Source organism: Haemaphysalis longicornis, unplaced genomic scaffold (assembly GCF_048455015.1).
Source record: "Haemaphysalis longicornis isolate Haplotype H1 unplaced genomic scaffold, Haemaphysalis longicornis Haplotype H1 scaffold_7, whole genome shotgun sequence".
Classification (NCBI taxonomy): domain Eukaryota; kingdom Metazoa; phylum Arthropoda; class Arachnida; order Ixodida; family Ixodidae; genus Haemaphysalis; species Haemaphysalis longicornis.
In genome coordinates, this window is record NW_027526422.1 from 163,566,779 (window position 1) to 163,588,264 (window position 21,486).

The following is a 21,486-nucleotide window of genomic DNA, read 5'->3' on the forward strand; positions in this document are numbered from 1 at the left end:
GGTATCGCCAGTACCGTCACCAAGATTGCTCAAGGTGCCCCGTGCGGGGAAGAATAATTTATGTGAGGCCGCCAGCCTCTCTGTTTGGGCAGTTTTCAAGTCACTAATATGAGCCTGCCGCAATTTTTCTTTTGCAACACTGCTCTGCAATTTGCAATTTTGCACTTTTGCTCTGAACTGACAGGTTTTGGCGCTGCGGCAATTCAATCAACTGCTTCGCGGTATAACTGTGCCTTCAACAGATTAATAAATACTGTCCTTGGTATCAATTGGCGTAAATTGTCATTTCACTGGTATACGGTAAGCTGTACACCGCAGTTATAGGACATTGTAGATGCACATCCTGCAGGTTCTGGTCTCCTTCGGCGAGTGCGAAACAATGGTGACTTTTACAACTCTCAAGCGCATTGCTCAACCGTCACCATATCCAGAGGTTCCCGATTGTGTGGGGAGCAACGAGGATAGACTGCTGGCTATTTTCTACACCAGTGGTTCGACAGGTGAACCCAAGGGAGTACAGCTGTCGCACAAGAACTTCATCTCGTCGCTGGTATGCTTTTCGTAAGTAACAGAACAACAAGACACCCAATACAGTGCAACCGGTCATTAGGTTATGCCAAATGTCAGCCTTCAAGGGTAGTTTATTCCGCTGTGACTACAAAAAACGTTTACCTTGTGCCTGGCAATGTACGTGCCATACAGAGGCCATTTTTCTCAGTGATAAATGCCCCTCTAAAAGTTGGGCAACAAAACAGTCATACAAAAACCTGGCGCAAGAAGAGAATCCACCGAACGTAGTACAGCAAGCTTACCATAGTTTTGTTTGGAAGAATCTGCAACTCATTAATAACGTAAACTAGTCTATGAAATGATCAAACCGGCCAAAAATGAAGCACGAAAGGGCGGGCACAAGTACCATCTCTGTCAGGGTACACTAAGCATTCCATTTATTCCAGTAAAATCAAATGCGTGCTTATCGAGCATATCAGGACAGTAACCTAGAACACCTTTAACGTTATTTTCCTAACGCTACTTTTTCATCCACACCAATAACGAAAATGATTGTGTTATAAGGCACTTGCCTGTCCTCCACATAACCGTGAGCCATACGAAAGTATTAGCCTGACACACGTTTCTTTTGTTGACCCCAAATTACCGATCCTTCAGGTATAATAGAGAAGTCAACGGTATTTTTAAAAATTTTATTTTCAAACAATTGTAAAAAGCGATGATCACGCGCTTCATTATTTACCAAGTTTAAATAAAATCATAAAAATTGTTCAGAATGCCTTTATTTCATAAATGCAGGGAAGTTGCAGCGGAGCGTTTATGATTCCGATTTCTTATTTCGCCCAATGTTTCTACCAAGTGCGTTTTGTGTTTGAAACTTTATAAGCTTACCAGGCGCTCTGGGCTTTGCGCTGGAAGTGCCCTTTTCGTTTAAGCTAGGGCAAATGAAGCTTCCAGAGAAGGAGACAAAAATTACAAGAAAGCACGCCGTACCTTTTCTTTTCATGTAATTTAGGATGTGACCTTAGAAAAATGTCAGACTAAGAATGGAGGCTTCTCATACCTTGTTTACACGAAATTTTCTAGGGCAAACGCACACTTTCTGAGGAGAAAACAAGGGTAACGGGGAAAATTCGGTGACTTTTTGTCGTATGTCATTTGAGTTTGATTAAGGGGTCATTTTTGGGCGACCTTTTTGATCCCACATTGCTAATTAGCGAATCTTCGTGCAGAAAAGTAGCAAAATGGAGAGACGAGCTAGTTGGTTCGCAATTTCCATGAGTGAAACTTAAGCGCAAAATTTTCACCTGTGTCGTTCCCTTTATCGTCCCTGTGAAAATTTTGCGCTTAAGTTTCACTCATAGAAAAGTAGTGTTTGCACTTAAAATAATAATTTTTGGATCCGGGGAGTCAGGTTTTTTGTCCACTTTTTATTACAAATATACCGCGATTTCCTACACTGAATAACTGAAAGATTTCTTTCTCCCGATTTCGTTTTCGGAATAGAAGCGTATGTAACTACAATGTTTCTCTTGAGGGCAAGAGAACTCAGAGAACACCGGATTAATTATGAATTGTAAATACAAGAGCGTAATTGGAAAAGAAATGGCAAAATGCAAGAGAAATGGCATGGCAAAAATGTAAGTTCAGCTACTCAGGTGGCATTGTCGAGCTCGAAAAGTTACAAATATTCCGAAAACATAAGCAGCACGCTAATGAAACTGGCTTTTGTTTGGGCAGCATGAAAGTCAGTATTTTAAGCAGGTTCATCCCCCTACTATACAGTGAGATGACATCCCGCCGGGGCCGGCACAACATATCAGCACTACGTTCGCTACGTCTTCAAATTCAGGTGCTTTAGTTAAGTTGCGCCCCATTTAAAAGCTTTAAAATCAAATAAACACAAAGATTTCTGTCAAGAACATTGCGTGTCTTCTTTTCATGTGCTGGAGTGTTATGTCTCTAAGCGTTCGAGAGACTGTAGGTCCCCGTAAGGAGCTTTTCCGCTGCACTCGTCTCAAACGTTTTTGATGCAGGCACGGCAACAGTGCAGTGACTGAGAGCAAGACACTCCTTGCCTACACGCCATTTATGCACATTGGTGGGTTCTGGACCCTCTGCCTGATGCTGTCGCTGGGTGCGAAGGCAGTCGTACTCGCGCCATTTGATCTCGGCGTTGCACTGACAGCTGCATTTGGACACAAGGTGCGAGTCATGGCACACAATATGGGTGATATCTATATCTGGGCACACACCAATTTAGGCGTCTCTGCGTTGTTTTTTTCTGTCCATGGTGTGAGGGATCCCTCCAAAACAATTCTGCAATAGTTAGTGCAAACCAGTTATTATTGCGGGTACGTTGAGCTATGTCAACCCCGCATGCTTAATTAGGGGACGACTGCGATGTAACTCAAATGAAAAAAAACTTTTGGATAGCCTTAGTAACTGTTTGTGGAACCAGCCGTGCCGTTTAGGATGGGGTTCTTCTCTATCCATTTTAGCAGTACACCTACTGTTAAGTGCCAATACCTATCTATCTAGCCATCCATCTATCTATTTATCTATATATATATGTATATATATATATATATAATTTGTAAAAAGTAGAGTCCGACGCACGACTCAAAAAACAAAAACAAACATGTTTACTAACGTTTCGACTGGAGGTCGAGTCTTCATCGGACTCTACTTTTTGATATTTCTTCCGGACCATCTGAAATGTCATTTTTTACCGTAAATATGTATATATATATATATACATATATATATATAGATATATATATATATATATATATATATATATATATATATATATATATATATATATATATATATATATATATATATATATATATATATATATATATCTATATATATATGTCGTGGTCGGAGCACCTCAGAGCCTGTTCCCAGAGGGGGCGGAAGGGTAGACGGGGGAAAGTGTCGCGCGGACATTCGCAGAGCGAGTGATAGAGCGTGTCTGGCGCGTCACACAAGGGACAGTTGGGAGAGGAAAAGAGGTGAGGGTACGTATGCACTAATAGAGTGCGGTGAGGAAACGAATGGGTCTCAAGATGGTGCCACATGGGGGCAGCCTCAGCTCTGAGCGAGGGGTGGGAAGGGGGAAGTTGTTTGCGAAGGAGGCGGTTATATTGGATGATGTCCCGGTATGTGAGCACTACCGAATGAGTCATCTCGGCAACGGCGTGTTTAAGAGTAAAAGAAGCGCCTGCCCGGTGTGTCAAAGCTCGGTATTGGTGGTGCGTAGCCTCATTACCACCTATGCCAGTGTGGGCCGGGGTTTACAGCAGCGTCACGGGTTCGGAAGGATGTCGAGTGCGAAGAATTGGGAGGACCAGTGATGAAATGGTGCCCCTGAGTTAATTTGAAATTGCGGGTTCCAAATCGGTTAATATAACGGAGGGGTGGGTGTTTCGGTAAGAGCGAGGACAATTGCCGCATCCTCCGCGGAGACTGAAGGCGAGGTGAGCACCGTGGCTGAAGCTTGCGGGTAGGCGCCATGTGCTCCTATGACCCCAATGGCAAGAGAGGGCCTGCTCGGATACTCAGCCGCGGGTACATATAGGACGTTGCGGGAAGGCGGGTAGCATTTGAGATGGTCCCAGGCACGGGCTAAACGGCGACCAAAGTGGAAGGTGATATTATTATTGCGAGGAAGGGGTTTAATGTGGATGCTGAAGCGGTTTAAGAGAGAGATGGTAGCCATAGGATCGAGTAGAATGGGTGGGTTGAGATGCGCTTGTTAAATGCAGCGGCCGGTGGGCGTTTGGGATAGGCGAGTGATTTGGGGAGTGCGGTGCGCTTTGACTGGCTCCGTCACCGTGTTGCGAAGACCTAGGGCTAGAAGTGGTTCGGTAGGGGCGTGTGTAACCAAAGAAGCGCTGCACGATAGCTGCGTCTTTAAGAGCGTCCAAGGACTGGTGCTGAGTGAGGATGAGGGTGGCGTAAGCTATGAGGTATCAGAAGCGAGAGATGATGAAGCTCTAAAGGAGGTGATGGCACTCAGATTCAACGAGGTCATTTTTACCTGTCGTGATACAACTACTGAGGCCAATGATATGCGTTGTGTACGTGTGAAGCTGTGCGATGGTGTGCGTGCTGCGGCGATTTGAGTGCAGGATCAAGCTAAGGATGTGGACTTGTGTGAAATTGGGAATAATAGTGCCATCGAGCGAGACCTGTATGGATTCAGCTGCACCTTGAAGGAGGGGGACCGGGATTGCCGGGGAGGTAATATAGTAACTCTTGTGTACGATACAGGCTCCTTGATTGAGGGTCTTTTCGATCATGGCATCACTACCGCTGGGAACACATAGTGCGATGTCGTCAGCATAGATCACACATCGGAAGTTGGGAGTGTGTTCATGAGTGCGAGCGAGAGGCGTCATAGCTCGGTTAAAGAGGGGCGGGGAAAGGACGGCGCCCTGCGGCGTGCCGCGAGGGGGCATAGGGAAAGTTGTGGAGAGGAGTGAGCGAAGGCGCAGTGTAGCGGTGCGGTTAGAACGGAAGTTTGTTATGTAGGGGTGTATGTGACTGCCAAGATTGGGGCGGTTGACGGAGTCGAGGATGGCGTGGTGGGAGACATGATCAAAAACTTTATGTAGATCAGGTGCGAGAATGGTAGCGTTGCGGATTTAGATGGCTGGGCGAGGAAGTCAGCATGAATCTGGCGAATAGCATCCAGGGTAGGAACGCCAGGACGAAAACCAATCATAGTGGGTGGGAGTAGCTGGTTGGTGGGAGTAGCTGGTTGGTGGGAGTAGCTGGGAGTAGCAAGGTAGGCAGTAAGACGGGTTTGACAACATGCTCTAAGAGTTTGCCTACGCAGGGTGTGAGCGAAATAGGGTGGAGTTATTCAAAAGCAAGAGCTTGGCTGGGGTTCGGAATTAGAGAGATATTTGCGTGTTTCCAGGAGCTGGAAGAGTGCCGTGCTCCCAGTGGTAGTAAACAAAGTGGTGATAAGATCAATTCACGTATCGTGAAGATGTCGACGAAGCTCGTTAGTGATGGCGTACGCGCCTGGGGCGGTTTGGCGGCGCAGGGAAAGGATGGCCTGTATGATTTTCTCGTGAGAAATTTCAGCATCCAGGGTGGAGTAGGGAGCTCCGGCGTAGCGTGTAATGAGTGGCTCGGAGGAATTAGAGGTCCCTATGTATAGGGCTTTAAGGCGAGATATGATATCTTGTTTCGTGCCATCCTGCTTGTGGAGAAGCTGTGTGGTATGTAAGGACTGGATGGATTTGGATTTGGAAGGGTCAAGCAGGTGACTTGAGAGAGCCCAGGTGTTGCGCCTGTTGAGGGTACCCGCATTTCGTCACAGAATTGGTGTCAGTTGGCTCGCGTAAGGTATTTTGCGTGTCGTGTAATTTTAGGGCGGATGAGTTCGAGTCGGCGGCGCAGGACTCGGCGGTGCTTGCGTTTGCGCCACCGTCGCTCGAGGCTTCTGTAAGCATCCCATTGATGCATTATTTTGTAGTCCACGTAGGCGGAGGCAATTTTTGGGTCTACGAGTTTCGCGTGTTGTTTAGCTTGCAACAGGTTGGCGACCACCTGCTCGAGGTCAGTGTCTTTGTCATGGTCAGGTGGAGCGATATCTTGACTTTATAAGAGAATAGCATCCCAGTCCGTTATATGCGTGTGCTGTGCGTGCTCGTGGGAAGAGATGTGTATCGTGCTTTACAACTCGGTGATGAAGTGGTCCCTTCCCAAGTTATGTGGAAGGGGGTGCCAAGTGTCAGGACCGAGACGAAGTGGGCAAGTGATATCGGGGACTGTGTCGGGCTTTATACTGTTTCCTATGCACGTAGCGTGGTCGGGGTCGCTGTGAGTGGTGAGGTGGAGTTGTTGGATCGTCTCCCACAGCAGGCGCCCTTTGCGAGTTGTGCGCGAGTTGCCCCACGCAATATGCGGGGCACTAAAATCACCCATAATCAGGAGGGGTTGGTGGCCGGCGTGTTGGAGAGCCGATTCGAAGATGTCATGTAATGTGTGTTTCGTGTTACGGGGAGAGCTTTAAATGTTAAGTACGTTAAGTTGTCTGTGTCCTATACGTTTGGGTATGATGGTCATGAATATTTCTGTAAGGTCGAAAGTCGGGATGCGGTGCTCTACACTCTAATTACGGTGTAATAGAGTTGCCAGCAGAAGAATATCGTAGTGTCGGTAAGCTTTGTAATGCAACACTTTAACACTTGGGCCAGGCTCCGGAAGTGCAATAACTGTAGGCGTGTGAGACAGTGGTGATGAAAGCTAGAAGTGATGCCCGCTTCGGCTTGAAGCTGCGGCAGTTTCATTGGCAGGCTATAACGTCTTTAAAGGTCATTGTCGGCATCTCTAGGTATGGGGGCGTCCACAGGAGTTAGGTTTGTGGAGGGCAGTGGGTTCTGAGCGAATGAGCGCATCCATTCTAGCATTTCCGAATCTAATTCTTGCGTGTGGATAGTTCTAGTGCCGTCAATTGGCCCTGAAGTGACGCGAACATAGAGTGACATTCAGTGCGGAGTTAATGCGTTGTAAGGGGGCGTCCGTAGAGGCTGGCTGAGTATCGCTTACCGCTTTGCATTTCAGGGGGGGTGCAGTTTGGTGTGATTAAGAGGAGTGGATAACTGAGTAGGTTAGGGCGCTGCGGTGGGGGTGGAGGGGATTCCGGGGGAGATGGTGAGACGTTGGCGCTGCCTTTGGTTTTCTTGCACTATGTGGGCGTTTTCTTTGGAGGCGAATGACTGTTTCCTGCAGGACTTTCATTTAAAGAATGACGTGATCATAGGTGGTGCTGGGTGAGGTGTGCCAGTTTGTGAGAGGGGAGGGTTGGGTCACTGGGATGCTCTGGGGGCTCAGCTGGGGGCTCAGACGTGTGGTCGTCGGGGACGTCCTTGAGCCAATTTGCTCTAGGAAAGAGGGCCGACACGGCTGATGTTAGCATGTGTTGTGGCGGAAGTGTGGTGCAGGTGGTGGTCAGGTAGAGTGGTCGACATCGGTGAGTGCCCATGGGGCAAAATGGCATCCAGGTGCTGTCGAGTCATGGCAGGTGTGCTAGTCTTCCACCAAGGCAAGAATCAATTGCGACAACCACCAACTCCGTTGAGGAGGGCCGCCCTGCATTAGATGCAGGATGCGGTGCAGGAATGGTTGGGTTGTGGTGATGTGGAGCCGTGGGTGGTGCAGTGGTCGGTGGTGGTTGGGTGCGGGCAGACATCGTTGCGGCGTCCGGGTCGCCGACTGCCGTAGCAGGCCTCTTGCTTCCTCTAAACGGGCAGGATCTATTGGTTGCGGCTCGGTTACGGCACTTTGGCACCTTCAAATAAGATCTGCACTATCGTGGAGCCATGAGGTCTTCTGGCGCCGATGATCTGTAGCGAGGGATTGTACTGTATGATGCTTTGGAGGATGGTGTCGGCGTCTTCCTCGGAAGGCACTCTGACTAGAGTGCCAAACGCTGTGGCGCTTGGTGGGAAGATGTGGTTAGCAAGTATGGACACAGGGTCTTTCCAGTTTAGGGCAGGGTGCTCCAGGAAGCGTTGGGCTCGGTTTTCATTAGGGGTGCTCAGAACAATAAAGTTGGACTGGTTATGGAGACGAACCTGGCATCCAGCATTGCGAGGGAGCTTGGCTTGGTCCTGAAGTACGTCTGCGAGTGTCGCAGCGTTGACTGTGGTGATGTCAAGGTGGTCCACTGCCCTCAAGACTGCCTTAACTATGTGGTTGTAAGGTGATGCTGGGCATGTTCGTTTTACAGGACATCATTTGTGCGGTATATCCCACCTACGTAGGCCCCTTGCTGGAGAATCCCTTGCTATCGGAAATCGATCTGAGAAGATTTCGCGCTATCCTCAGTGCTGGCAGCTCAACGGCTGGTGTCATTTTGCAGCACCTTGCTGCTAAGTTCAAGTACACCACCATTCTTCATAGTAAGTGACATTAAAATTTATGAATACGGGTGGTTGCTTTACACAATATTTTGGTGACCGAGAGACAGTCTTGCAGGAACAGCAGCTCTGTTTATGGGCAAGCAGCGCACCGGCTAAGGAGGCAACAGCATTAGGACCTTTTCGTTCAAAGAGGGTGATTCAGCCTACAGATGGCCCTGCCAACTTTCGCGTTAGTTCGCGCATACCCCAGCGGGTAATTGTGTCCATAGTGTGGGAATATACCTAATATTAACAAAAGTATGAATTTATATTTCTGCAGAAAGATTTTATGTAACGTAAACATAACACTTGCTGGTGAGCCATGTACAGGGAGCATGTACAGTGATGAACAGCCAAAGTTAAAACGACAAAAAGCCAAGAGAGTCAAAGACCAATATTGCACTCCGAGATATATCCGTTCGTGGAACAGGAGGGCTTGTATTTTGTTCTTGTTCGCGTATTTTCTGATGTCCATAAACAAACTGAAATATCTCTAAGCTGCACAATTTATTGTCCAGCTTAGGCTATTCATGACTATATAATTTGTCTCTAGAAGTATGATTCCAAGTAAGCACCAACATAAAGTCTTTACAGGGGCACAAAAGCACACCTGCTGCTGAGACACCGTCTCCACGGACTATTTTACTCCATGCATCTTCTTTTGCTCGCACGAGTGGGTAGGCTTTTCGCAAGCAGAACAAACAACCCGGGCCAGTACGGCCACTCATGTCCCAAGCCTTTTTATGCGGTCACTGTGAGCGACAAATTCGAGCTAACTGCAGAATGTTCTGCTAATTAAGAGCGCGTTAACCGGCTGTGGTTTTGTTTTCCTACAACGGAGCAGTTGTACGGTAATGTCGTTGAGGACGATGCGTGCATATGGCATGACCGTAGACCAAAAAACCTTGTACGTTCCAAACAGCTCAAGATTGCTAAGGTGTACCCTCTTCACGCCCCATATCTGCGTCGTCGGCACTCGTCTCATAACTACTGACCACTATCGCCTCTCATCGCGTGTGTGTCATTGGGACGCTCTTCACGGCTACGGTGTCGACTCTTCCCATGCCGTCGATCTGGCGTCCATAGATGGCGCTATAGCCAAGTCCGGGTACAAGCAAAATAATGAAATACACATAAAAATAGAAAAATCAAATGTCTGTCTTCGCATGTCCATGGCTCGTGACGTGATGCACTGCATTAGGCAAGCTATCTCGCGGCTTCGCGGCCGTACAGTGGCCAGGTATCATTATGTACACGTCCGCTCGTGATGCACCTTCACACAGGGTATTGGTGCTTATTTGTTGTCTTTTAAGCACGTTTTTTTTTCACACATAGCCGCAATATGTGACTGGAGTGTTAACCACTACATACTCCGGCCTGGTTTAAATTAAAAATGTATTGGGTTCAGATTATAAATAACAAAAAAACATCCGATCAACGCACACTGATCAAAAATTTCACAGGTAATTAAGCGCGCTCAAAAAAGGCGTTACGAATAACCGGCTGCAGCAGTTCCGTTGGGTATGTCGATCCAGCAAGACCCTATTGCTTAGTGCGAGGGAAAGAGCATACGTACAGCTAAACTAGGACACGCAGTCAGTCCCACGGCCGCAGACGGGGTCTCGCGGGATTCGCTTCAATGGCTTGCGGCCGTTCGTTATTGAAATCCGGTCTTTTCTCCAACCAGATTACAAGTATGTACTTGAAGCTCGAGGCACGCATATCTAATTGTTTTTGTTATCCTTTTTTCGCGTTTCTGAGTCATTTCAATGATGAGTATTCCATCAAAAAATCTATGCAGTGAGTTTTATAGCAATATTAGGGCGAGTCGCGCTTATGAACTCCTTTATCTAGAGGCTTACTACTAGTAATTCTGATTTACGGAGCATGAGGCAGAGGTAAGGAAGTATGATCACTCTCCCATGTGCTAACCGCCGCACGTACGCACTGATTCCAGTGCTTGGGTCACAAGAACCTGTTTCTTCAAGTGGTTCCTCCACATCTCCTAGCAAGTCCAACATAGCTTACAGTGGTGTGTAATGAGCTTAGGTGCTTTGCAATATTCACGTAGATAACGTGCGGTCAATCAAAGCGGAAAGATGTGCAAGTTGGTACTAGAATAATTTATACGTAACTTGGCGCGCATCAAAGAATATAGCACAGCAGAAGAATGCATAAGGGACGAGTACAAAATATCAATTCAGGATCGGAATGCAAAGCAAGCAATCGTAAAGCTGTTGCAACCCAAATGCAGGTGGTGCTGTGCAGATCACATTACATTAATCAATTATTTTTGAGAGAATGAACTTGCTCTTCAGACAGTGCCCGTGAAGAGGTGCTTATATATATTGCTGCCTGATTGTTATTTTTGTGCAGTTTGATTTTATATGTTACCCGCGGGTGATTTTCGTAGGATTTTTGAGGCGGTGCACTCAAGTTTCTCTACTGCTCTTGTCGTAAGGGGTGGGTGTATAATGGTGCAACAGTGAGACAATTGTGGATGTTGAGCGCGATAACTTCACGAACTTAGCCGATGTCTTGTACATCTATCCTGCTAGCCTGAGCCACGGGGAGGGATTGGGACTTAAAGTCGCGTTGTGTCTTGATAATTTCGAAAACCATGTTATGAAGTCCTTTTTGGTGTTCTTCGTTAGAGGTCTGTGCAAGTAGACCACGGGCTTCCATCTAGACTTTTGGGATTAGTGCATCAAGCCTTGAGTGTTTCCTTGAATTTAGGGCAATAAAACGGGTGATGTAGAACAGAACAGCATGGCTTGGACGTGTTCTCCGGAAGAGCCCTTGATGCCGTGTTTTTGAGCAAAGATTTGGCGCGTCAGGTTGTCTTTTTCAATATCGAGGCATCTAAGAAAAACCACCTAGCTTGAGACCATTTCACAAAAAGGTGGGAACACGTGTAAACGACATCAATGGCAATCCTACGTCTGCTCATGAGAAAAAGATGTAAAAAAAAAGCGCGTAAAAGTTTTTGTATGCAAAGGGCGTAGGTCATTTCACTAATGCCATTGTTCATATTCCGAGAAAAAGACAGATATCAGTGTTGCAAGCAGACCGACAGGATTATATTTCAAGAGCCTAGTAAAAAGTTCAGCATTTATTTCCTCCGAATTTTTATTAGTTTATGTCCTGAGATTCAATCTCTGCCCGGTTCGTTGATTCGAAAGCAATGCTTTCACTTTACAGCGTACGGGTTAACTGAGAGTTCCTGTCTGGTCACATTCCCAAGGGAATCAACTAAAGATGTGAAGAGCGTTGGTGCACCAATGCCCATGACAGAAATAAAGGTAAAGTTTCGAACTCAAAACACCCAGGTCCGTACGATGTATGATGTTACAGAGCGCATATTATACCGCTAGCCGGCATAAATACCATTTCGGCTATTGCCTAATTATCGCACTCAGAGTGCTTGTTTATTTATTGTGTATGCGTATGCCCGCTAGCAACGGTGTGAAAATGCAAATTCCCAAAAACTAAAACCTTGAAAAACAGACTTGTCATATGTTTCCAGTTACTTTTTCTCAGGCTCAATATAAGTAGCGAGGTTGCAAAAAAGAGCTTTTTAATTTGAGTTTGCCTATAACGCCTATGATCGAAGTAATGAGCGCATAACACAACTCGTACAGGATGTGACGTTCTTCATACGGGTCACTTTTTGCTCTTTAATAGATTGAATAAAGTGTCAAAATATTCGCACTTCCCTGTCTGAACACTATTAAAACATTCGCTAAAATACCGCTCTAAATAAAGCCTTTATGGGTCTTCGCGCGTTTCACTCACCATTCGTCGCGCTTTGCATTCCAGCACATTGTCGTATTCTCTCTGAACATGTGACTTGCATAAACTGCACTAGGCATACAACAAAAAACAACGCACACCAATTCATTAGAAAGGGTTTCGCTTTTGTTGCACTGAGCTGCAAAATTTCATTTTTTTTTCTAGTGTTCTGTGGGGTGTGGGCACTGATCCATACGGTAGTGACCACCTCCTCACCTCACTAACATATATAGGTAAGGGCCCGAGCAGTCCATCTTCTCAGAACAGGTTTAATGAAGCAAAAGCAAACTGGAATACATTTACAGATTCATCTAAACTACACTACACGTCCATAAAACAACTACACGTTGAGAAGGCAACCCAACTACTCACGGCGCACATCCTCGACGCCGCCGAAAAGTCCATACCCCACGCCTCTGTTGCCCCGCGCAACCAGCGGAGACCGTGGTGGAATGAGGACAGCAGGCGGGCGCGAGAGGCCCAGAACAAGGCGTGGGGTATCCTTCGTCGGTACCCCACGTCGCGTAACCTCCTCTTGTTCAAACGGGCCAATGCGTTTGGAAAACGTGTGCGCCGTGAGGCAAAACGCGATAGTTGGCGTACATTCATAACATTAAATTACTGCTACACAGACACCCGGAAAGTATGATAACGAACACGCAAACTCAAGGGACAACAAACACACAGCCTGCCTCTGGTCAGCACAACAGGGATACACTCGAAAACCAGGCTGACACACTCGCACAACACTTCCAACACGTTTCCAGTTCAGCACACTACACAAACACTTTCATTAAACACAAACTCGTGGCCGAAAAGAAGCCTTTGCATGACACTGACAGGTCAGCCACTTCTTATAACTCTGAGTTCATACTTAATGAGCTGAGGGGTTCTCTGAGCACGTGTAAACCCTCAGCTCCAGGCCCAGACAACATTACATATACAATGATACAAAACTTACACACAGACACTCTTGTAACACTTCTTCACCTTTTCAACAAGATATGGCTTTCGGGGCACATTCCAAAGTCTTGGAGGGATGCCATAGTTGTGGCATTCTTGAAAGAAGTGAAGGACCCTTCTTCTCCCGTTAGCTATCGACCCTATGCCCTGACCAGCTACCTGTGCAAGCTTCTCGACAACATGAGAAACCGGAGGCTTGTGTACTTTTTGGGTTACAACGATCTTCTCGAGAGCTGTCAGGCAGGCTTCAAGGCAGGGAGATCCACAAACGATCAACTTCTGGCACTAGAGTCATATATTAAGGATGCCTTTATTCACAAACAGTTCTGTTTAATTGTGTTTTTCGACCTAGAAAAGGCCTATGACACCGCTTGGCGTTATGGGATCCTTATTGACCTGAAGTCATTCGGTGTTTCTGGTAATATATTTAACACCTTTGCTAGTTATTTGTCGGAGAGGACCTTTCGCGTCAGAGTAGGTTCTGCACTGTCAAAGGTACACGTGCAAGAAAATGGCGTGCTGCAAGACGGAGTTCTAAGCTGCACTCTCTTCATAGTAAAAATGAACTCCCTTGGGAAGGCATTGCCGCCTAAAATTTCTTACTCCATGTATGTAGATGACGTGCAGCTATCTGTTAAATCATGTAATATGTCAAGATGCGAACGCCAAGTCCAGCTCGGCGTCAAGAAACTTTCGAGGTGGGCAGACAAGAATGGTTTTAAATTGAATCTTGTAAAAAGCTCCTGCGTTGTGTTCTCTAGGAAGCTCGGGGTTTATATGGACCCAGACATTACTCTTAATGGCTTGTCGCTTCCTGTGAACAAGGAGCACGAGTTTTTAGGTGCTGTGTTTGACCGCTAACTCACATTCATCCCACATATCAAGAAACTTAATCATAAATGTATGAAAACAATGAATATCCATAAGTTTCTCTCCCACCAATCCTATGGGGCTGACAAAGAACTCCTACTACGGCTCTATAATGCTGTTGTTGGTTCTCGTTCAGACTATGGCAGTGGGGTATATGGGTCGGCGACTAAAACAGCGTTGCGAATGCTTGACCCAGTGCTACACTTGGCGTTACGGCTTGCGTCGGGTGCTTTTTGCACTAGCCCTGTCGAGAGTCTGTATGTCGAATGTAATAAGTGGAGCCTTGAGAACCAGCGAACGTACATGGACACACTTTAGCTTTTAAATTTTTATCGCTGAATAACCATCCTTTTTATCCTGTCTTTAACGATACATCCACCTCTGTGCTGTTTGTAAATCGCCATTCCATTCCTCTGTCCTTTTCACTTCGAGTGAGGGAGCGAGCCTCAGATCTCAGCGCTTCGTTTTTAGATGTGTACAGGTCATCCTTATTAATCATTTTACCGCCTTGGCAAGTTCGCCCTGTCTCCTGTGACCTTTCTTTTATAAAACTTTACAAAAATCGGGTACCGCGACCTGTAATACTGCAGCGCTTTCTTTTTTTGCAGTTTAAATACCCACGTGCAGAATTCTGCAGTGACGCTTCTAAAACCTCCACTATGGTGTGGTGCGCTGCTCATAGTCCAAATTTCAATGCAGGCAGAACCATGAGCGTGCACATGACAATTTTTTCAGCAGAAGCGTATGGAATTTTACTGATTGTACGACACATTCTTGAAAATCAAATTCCCCATTCCATCATCTACACAGATTCTTTGAGTGTTGTTCGCGCACTATCATCGCATACACCCCCCAAAAACCACATAGTTAATCTTGTATTCAACACTATCATGACGGTGTATGCGCAGAAGCATCACCTGCTCCTCTGCTGGGTCCCAGGACACGCTGGGATCGCTGGGAACTAGTTGGCAGACGAGAGGGCCGCTGCTGCTGCACTCAGGAACGCTGTAGATATTACAACCGTACCATATACAGACCTCAAGCCACACATAGGGCAACACTTGCGTAGAACATGGCAAACACACTGGAATGAGCAGACAGATAACAAGCTACATGTAATAAAGCCACACTTGGGACGGTACAAAGCTGACTCACACAACAGAAACACAGAAGTTGCCTTAGCTAGGCTACGGATAGGGCACACGCATGCAACTCACTCGTATCTGCTGACGGGATCCCCTAGACCCCAGTGCAGCAGGCGCGGAGAGGCCCTATCCGTAGTGCACATACTAATAACCTGTAAAGCATTTTACACAACACGACAAAAACACTTCAGAGAACTCTACAGACAACATATCCCCCTACATCCATCGCTGTTTTTAGGCACGATGTCATGGTTTCTGTGAAACGTGTATTTGAGTATTTGTCAGTGATTAAGTTTTTAAACCTCATTTCTTTTCACGCATAATCAAATCCGACCCTATGCACCAGCCACCACCATTTTCTTTAACTGATTTTACTATGTTCGGCTGACACGTTTTTTTTTACCTACCTTTTTGTGGCAACCACTTCACTTCATTAAATAACCTTTTCTCTGGCGCTCTTTGCCCTTAGTCGGCCTTGCGCCATAAAAACCCAACCATCATCATCATCATCATCATCATCATCAGTCTACGACCAATCACCAGTCCTTCTATTCAACACTGGACGGTGCGGTTGGCCAACTTGACCTGCTGAACAGGCACCGCGCAGCCATCCGCCGCCAGAGCATCACGGACTTAGGGTCCACTCAACCGGGCGGGCGCCCAACACCTGTTGTTAAAGAATCGTTTTATTCATTCGTTCTTTACCACTGGACTCTAGTGGGCTTGCATGTTCAGGACTCTTGTATTGGCACTGCTTTTGAAACGGAAGCTGTTTACCTCCGGTTAGTTCGCCTGTTCTGAGTAACTTCGTGGGCAGCAACGATTACAAAGTGAAGAGAGTGAACGCGACGTGTAAATCACGTTCCTACCAATACAAGAAAACAAGAGAAAAATTGCCCTTGCATCTGTTCGCCTGGCTGAAAATGCCATCGAAGGAGGATAGCCTTCTGCCAACCCTGCCAAGTAACTGCCTCTTCTTCCTCATCCGCACACCTCTCATGCTGCTACCCTCCTGTCTCGGTCCACCGATTGGAGGTTTGCGCAGGACAATTTTGTCGCGGTCGCAATGCTGCGCGCCATCTGTTGGCATTGCTGTGACTATGCGCTCGACCCAGGGCACGAGGCTTGAGCACTTGTAGCTCGACTACAAACACCAGTTATCTATTGACATTGTTCTGGACACTGCAAACACGAGTCATATGTTGGTGTTTTTCCTCAAAATACATAATACTATGTTGGGGGAACAGTGCTGACCAATATTAGGCATATTTCGAAACTTATTAAACTTAAAATGTTTCGCCTATATAAACGTCTCCCTGAAATAATAGTGCTATTTTGGCGTGACGGCATAGTCGAGGGAGCAACACCGAGACACAGGCAAAAATACCGACAGACCGACCTGAATTTACACATTACAGTAACCCAAGAAACTATTGTATTTAAAAATGGCCATGAAGAAAATTAGGATAACACAGCGGTTCACGCGCCAGTCAAGGCAAAGAGCGGCACATTCCATTGGCGTGCGTGCAGTGAAGCCAGAAAATTACAAGAAGTCATCACGTCTGCTTGTTCACCCAGAAGGCAGTTATTTGGGCAATGCAGCTGTAGTCCAAGCACCAGAGGTACCACAATATTTTTACGCGCGGAAGCTACACCTGAGGTATGAGACGCGCCGCAGTGGAGGGCTCCGGAATATTTTGACCACCTGCATGGGTCCTTAACGTGCGCCGAAATCTCGACACAACGGCGTTTTCCCTCTTCACCTCCTCGGGAAAAGCACTATCGCGGCTTGGTGGAACCCGCGTACTTAGGTTCAGCAGCACTACGCCTTGGCCACTAAGCTACGGCAGGGGGTAGCAGAAAATTTAATAGAAGGCTCGCAAGTAGAACTGGAGATGAAAGGCGTAGAACGGGCGGCTTCCTGCCATAGAATGGTCTGGTTACAACGACCGTCATCGGCCCCGGCGGACATCTTTCAAAGCCATGCGCAATGTAAGCCAAGGGGTTCGCTTGAAAATCACTTTTGTGCTGTTAAACGCTGTTGTATGCAAACCGTGCATTTGTATTAAATCCTTGTATTCCGAACTGCCTCAGCTGTTCATCCACTTCCGTAAGAGAGGGTGACTCAGAATTTTTGTTCCTGAAATTCCCGCAACAAGCGTGTACTTTTCTATAGTAAACAGAGCAGAAACGGAAGAATGTCTGCTAAAAGTGGCCTAAAACTGACCAAACTGGTCAGTCTTCTTGAAACAACAAAAGGTGTTTCAAGGAAACTACCTTTTGTAAGGAGCTATTTTCTGTTTTCAGATAGGTTTCGGTATGTTTTCTTTATTTCCTCAAGTGAACGCCTGTCGGTAAAGCCTGCTTTGACCTCGTACATTTTAAGCGTGATGGTGTCCACGCACCCAGACGTTTGTGTGTTTGTACTAGTCGGGGTTTATGCTTGTTTCAATGCTTGCCTGCTTCAAGTGGACTAAAACTGCCAAAGCCGCATGTGCTATTTGAAGCAAGGGGCTTCCCATAGCGCGAGGCATTCTGTAGAGCGAAGGCTCACGTGGACGTGTTGGCATTGTATGGGGTTGTTGGCATTGGCTCTACGTCGCGTCAGAAGGGCTCTGCCTAGCTGGCGCACGAAGTGTTCTGTCATTTCTTCTGTCATTTCGAAGTGTTCTGTCGGTTCTTCTATGGTTGGTATGTCGTCGCACAAAAGGTCAAGCTATTTTAGCGCACTGTGGCGCCTCTCGTGCACCGGGTCAGCCCTACCTCGAACAACTGATGCAATACGTGTGCAGACAGCATCTACAGTTCGTTGTAAAACTCCTGCCTCCTGAAGTGGTAAGTGAATGTCCTGCTGCAAAACAAGCGACATGTAACAAAGAGATTGACGCTGACGTTTGTTTTAATATTTTATGGCTTGTTCGGGTGCTTTGCCGTGAAGTTTTATATGCCTTGGCGAAACAGTCGCACGTGCCTGGAAGGACCGCCTGAAAAAACCTGTGCACATACGGGAAAAAAAGAACAAAATGGAGCTAGAAAAAAATTCAAAGGATGTATCTGGGTCTCTGACTAGTAGCACCTGTTTCTGTATATTCACTCTTGCGGAGTCATCGAGGAGTGCCCACGCGGAGCGTTTTTGACAAGAAAAGTAAAATGAAGGTCTGAGTACTTTGCATCGTGGTGTGACGGAGCACCAGCCTAAAGAAGTTCCACGCGCCATGTGTGAGAGAAAAAGGGGACAGCGAACGTCAGATACGAGGAATTGCGCGGCTACAGCGCCAAGAGTGCTCCTGGCGTTGCCGTGCTGCTAACACTGCCGAACGTCGAGCCCAAGACGTCGATTGCAAGCATCACCGTTGGAGCAACTTATCACATGTCAATTGATGACGGTACTGGAAAGCCGCATGGGTGGCATTTAAATACCAATGTGGTATTCCTATTACAAATGCGTCCGTAGCATCATTGATCGGCATTGAGGGGCGCATAACGCGACACCTTAGTTTGTACACACGACACAAACGCTTTCATATACCTGAGTGACAAACCTCACCATAAACAGCGTGGCCGCCCGTTTTGAGACGCCGCTTGTTAACCACCTTTGCATGGTGTAATGAGGCCGAACAGGCTGTTATGCAATGCTGTCTACTAAGATGCATTTTTGCGGTCATCTGCTCGTCCAGGTTGTTGACTTGGAAACATGCAAGAATCTTGGTCCTGGCGAGTGCGGGGAAATTTGCATTCGCGGACCGATGTGCTTCAAGGGATACCACGGAATGTCACGACCTGCTAGTTCCATATATGATGACAGTGGGTTTCTGAGAACAGGTGGGCCATTACATTTTCTGGGTACGAGTGAAATTGTTTTAGGCTTTTACAAATTTATTTTTCCTTGACCTAAAGGCAGATTACTACACAAGCTCCCACGAGAGAAAGCATTAAGGCCACCATTGAAGATGTGTATTTTTGCAGCCTATTTAAGCGTAAACGGCTGCAATGGTAAGCTGTTTTAAAACAGGTTCACACATGGCGAAAAGATTCCAGTGCCCGTCCGGTACTACCAGCTGGTTCGGGAGGTCGTTATTACCCCATTTAGAGCTAACCACAATAAATGGGCGAAGAGACGAGCCATGCGCCAGAACATGCACACTACAGATTAGCAAGCTGCCCCAGATATCACGCACTCTAATTTTGAAAAAAAGCAATGATGATGCTTGAATAATACTTAGTGCATAATGTTTCAGTATCGTTCAGTATTTTGTCGGCAAATGAGATCGAAATATTTGTAATTACTTATCTAAGTCGACACGTTCTCATTACATTACAGTGTCTCACATTACATGCTATTACAGTGTCATAGCAGTATCTTTAGTGTCAATGAGGTACTTGTAGGCACCCACGAGGGGCATCTAACGGCGGTATTTTCAGTGACAAAATAATTGCGTACTCATTTATTGAGACTCATATAGAAACCCTGCAAAGTATAAAAATACCACGTGGCGGCAGTCCCGCGAGCATCCTAAAGCAATTCTCTCGAAGAGGCTCGCTCTTACTAAGCCAGAAAAAAAGTGGGCAGACATCTACGCTTGTATCCTAGGATGTAAGGCACGGCAGCGGTACTTCAACTACTACGAAGCGGTTTTGTCCGCACTGGCTGCATCTCTGACTTGTGCTTCACGATCGCAGAGAAAAAAACTAGCGACGAGGGCATCTAAATCACTGTGGCTCAGGAAAGACAAAGGCTGTCTGCGCTTCTGTGGCTTAAAAAGTGAGCCTGAAAGGTTGCGGAGGCGAAATGGTGGTCAGTTTGAGCGGGAGGTGTCAGTGTGAGCGTTTGCGAATGGTAAATCTGTAATTTCTAGGCCGCGCTGAACAATTGTGATTTTTGCGAAGAGAGAGAGAGAGAGAGAGAGAGAGAGAGACAGAGTAAAGATCTTTGTTCAAGAATAAATAGTTTGGGTTGAGCAACATGTGCTAACGAGATGGCAAACTTTACAGTGGTGTAAACTGAAAGCTAGGGCACATGATGCAGAAGCTTCTTCCCTTGTCCTTTCAATTATTTCGCGCTAATTTTTAAGGCAAGGGGCTGGTCAAAGCTACCTTTGATGTTTCGAAGCAGTGGAACATGTAATGTTCATGTTGATCTCCCCTGATCATATCCTTGCACATAGCTATGTTGCGTGCAAGAGGGTGCGTGTTTCCTCGCATTATGCAGAGTGTTTAGTTAATGTCTGATGTTCCCACCCAACACGTCCACGCACATAGGTTCGAATATGCTTGTGTTAGTTTTCATTCACAGAGTTTGTGCTTCGTTGGCGTTGTGACCTTGTTATAGCAAGGGGAGAGATCGCATTCCCGGGCATAGGACAACGATTTTTGCTTTACGTTTTTTGACGAGGGCAGTGTGGTAACCGTCGTCGCAAGAAGCGCAGTATGCGAGTTTATGCGCCTCTTGGTCAATGGGTCGTTTTCTGCCTCACCAATGTATCCGGCTATCCAGAAGACGTTGTTAATTTTTCACTGTGGCTGGGAATATACCATCGAAGCACTTAGGTATTCTGTCTGCAGGAAACACTATAATGACCTTTCAGGATATATAATGATGTTCACGCTTTTCTTCGATACTGCCCTTGTCGGATTGCAGAGAGGATGTCTCAAACTTCCATCTTTTTGTTTTTGTATGTAGGAGGGACATGCAGTGACAAAGATTGCAAGAGTGGTCAACTACTACAGTGTAATGCCTCCTGCTTTCGTACATCCCGGAGCCGGCGTATATCTCATGATTGTGAAACATTCCCCAAATGAACTTGATACGACGATATTACTTCCCCCGCACGGGGCCCCTTGAACAATCGTGGTGACGGTACTGGCGACACTGCGGACCCCGAGCCCCCACACTCACGCTGTGACCAACCGTGGCAATGAATCGAAAGGTGGAGGGATAGAAGCCTCTAACGGTGGCCGTAGGAGCATTGTTCAAGCTCGGGCCGATGGGCTCAATGTCCGTTTAGCGGGCGGAGAGCTCCGGGACCTCTATTGTTATCAGGGTAAGGCTAGAGAAGAAAGCCCCCCAGTTCCCTGCTAACTACTACTCCGCATGGTATTTTCTAAATGCTTTTCTATACGTGACTGGGCCCGAAGAGGACCCGCACCGAAGCCATCTTCGAGCCAGTTTCAAACCTTGTGTTTGCAAACCCGGAGAACTTCCCAGGATTTTTGGTCATGCAATCAGTGGACAAAGAAACACCAATCACCACCAAGCCCGTGTTCCTGATCGCAAAATT

The 21,486-nt window shown here is 46.7% G+C and overlaps 1 protein-coding gene across 1 annotated transcript in view; it reads left to right on the top strand.

Moving 5' to 3' along the window:
* Nucleotides 1–21,486, top strand: part of LOC144146637 (luciferin 4-monooxygenase-like) — a 75,282-nt gene that overhangs the window by 44,086 nt on the left and 9,710 nt on the right. The window contains exons 5-9 of the mRNA XM_077678575.1: nt 350–561; nt 2,547–2,715; nt 8,267–8,438; nt 11,640–11,740; nt 18,886–19,030. Coding sequence (XP_077534701.1) covers nt 350–561; nt 2,547–2,715; nt 8,267–8,438; nt 11,640–11,740; nt 18,886–19,030 — 799 coding nt within the window. The remainder of the gene's footprint in view (nt 1–349; nt 562–2,546; nt 2,716–8,266; nt 8,439–11,639; nt 11,741–18,885; nt 19,031–21,486) is intronic.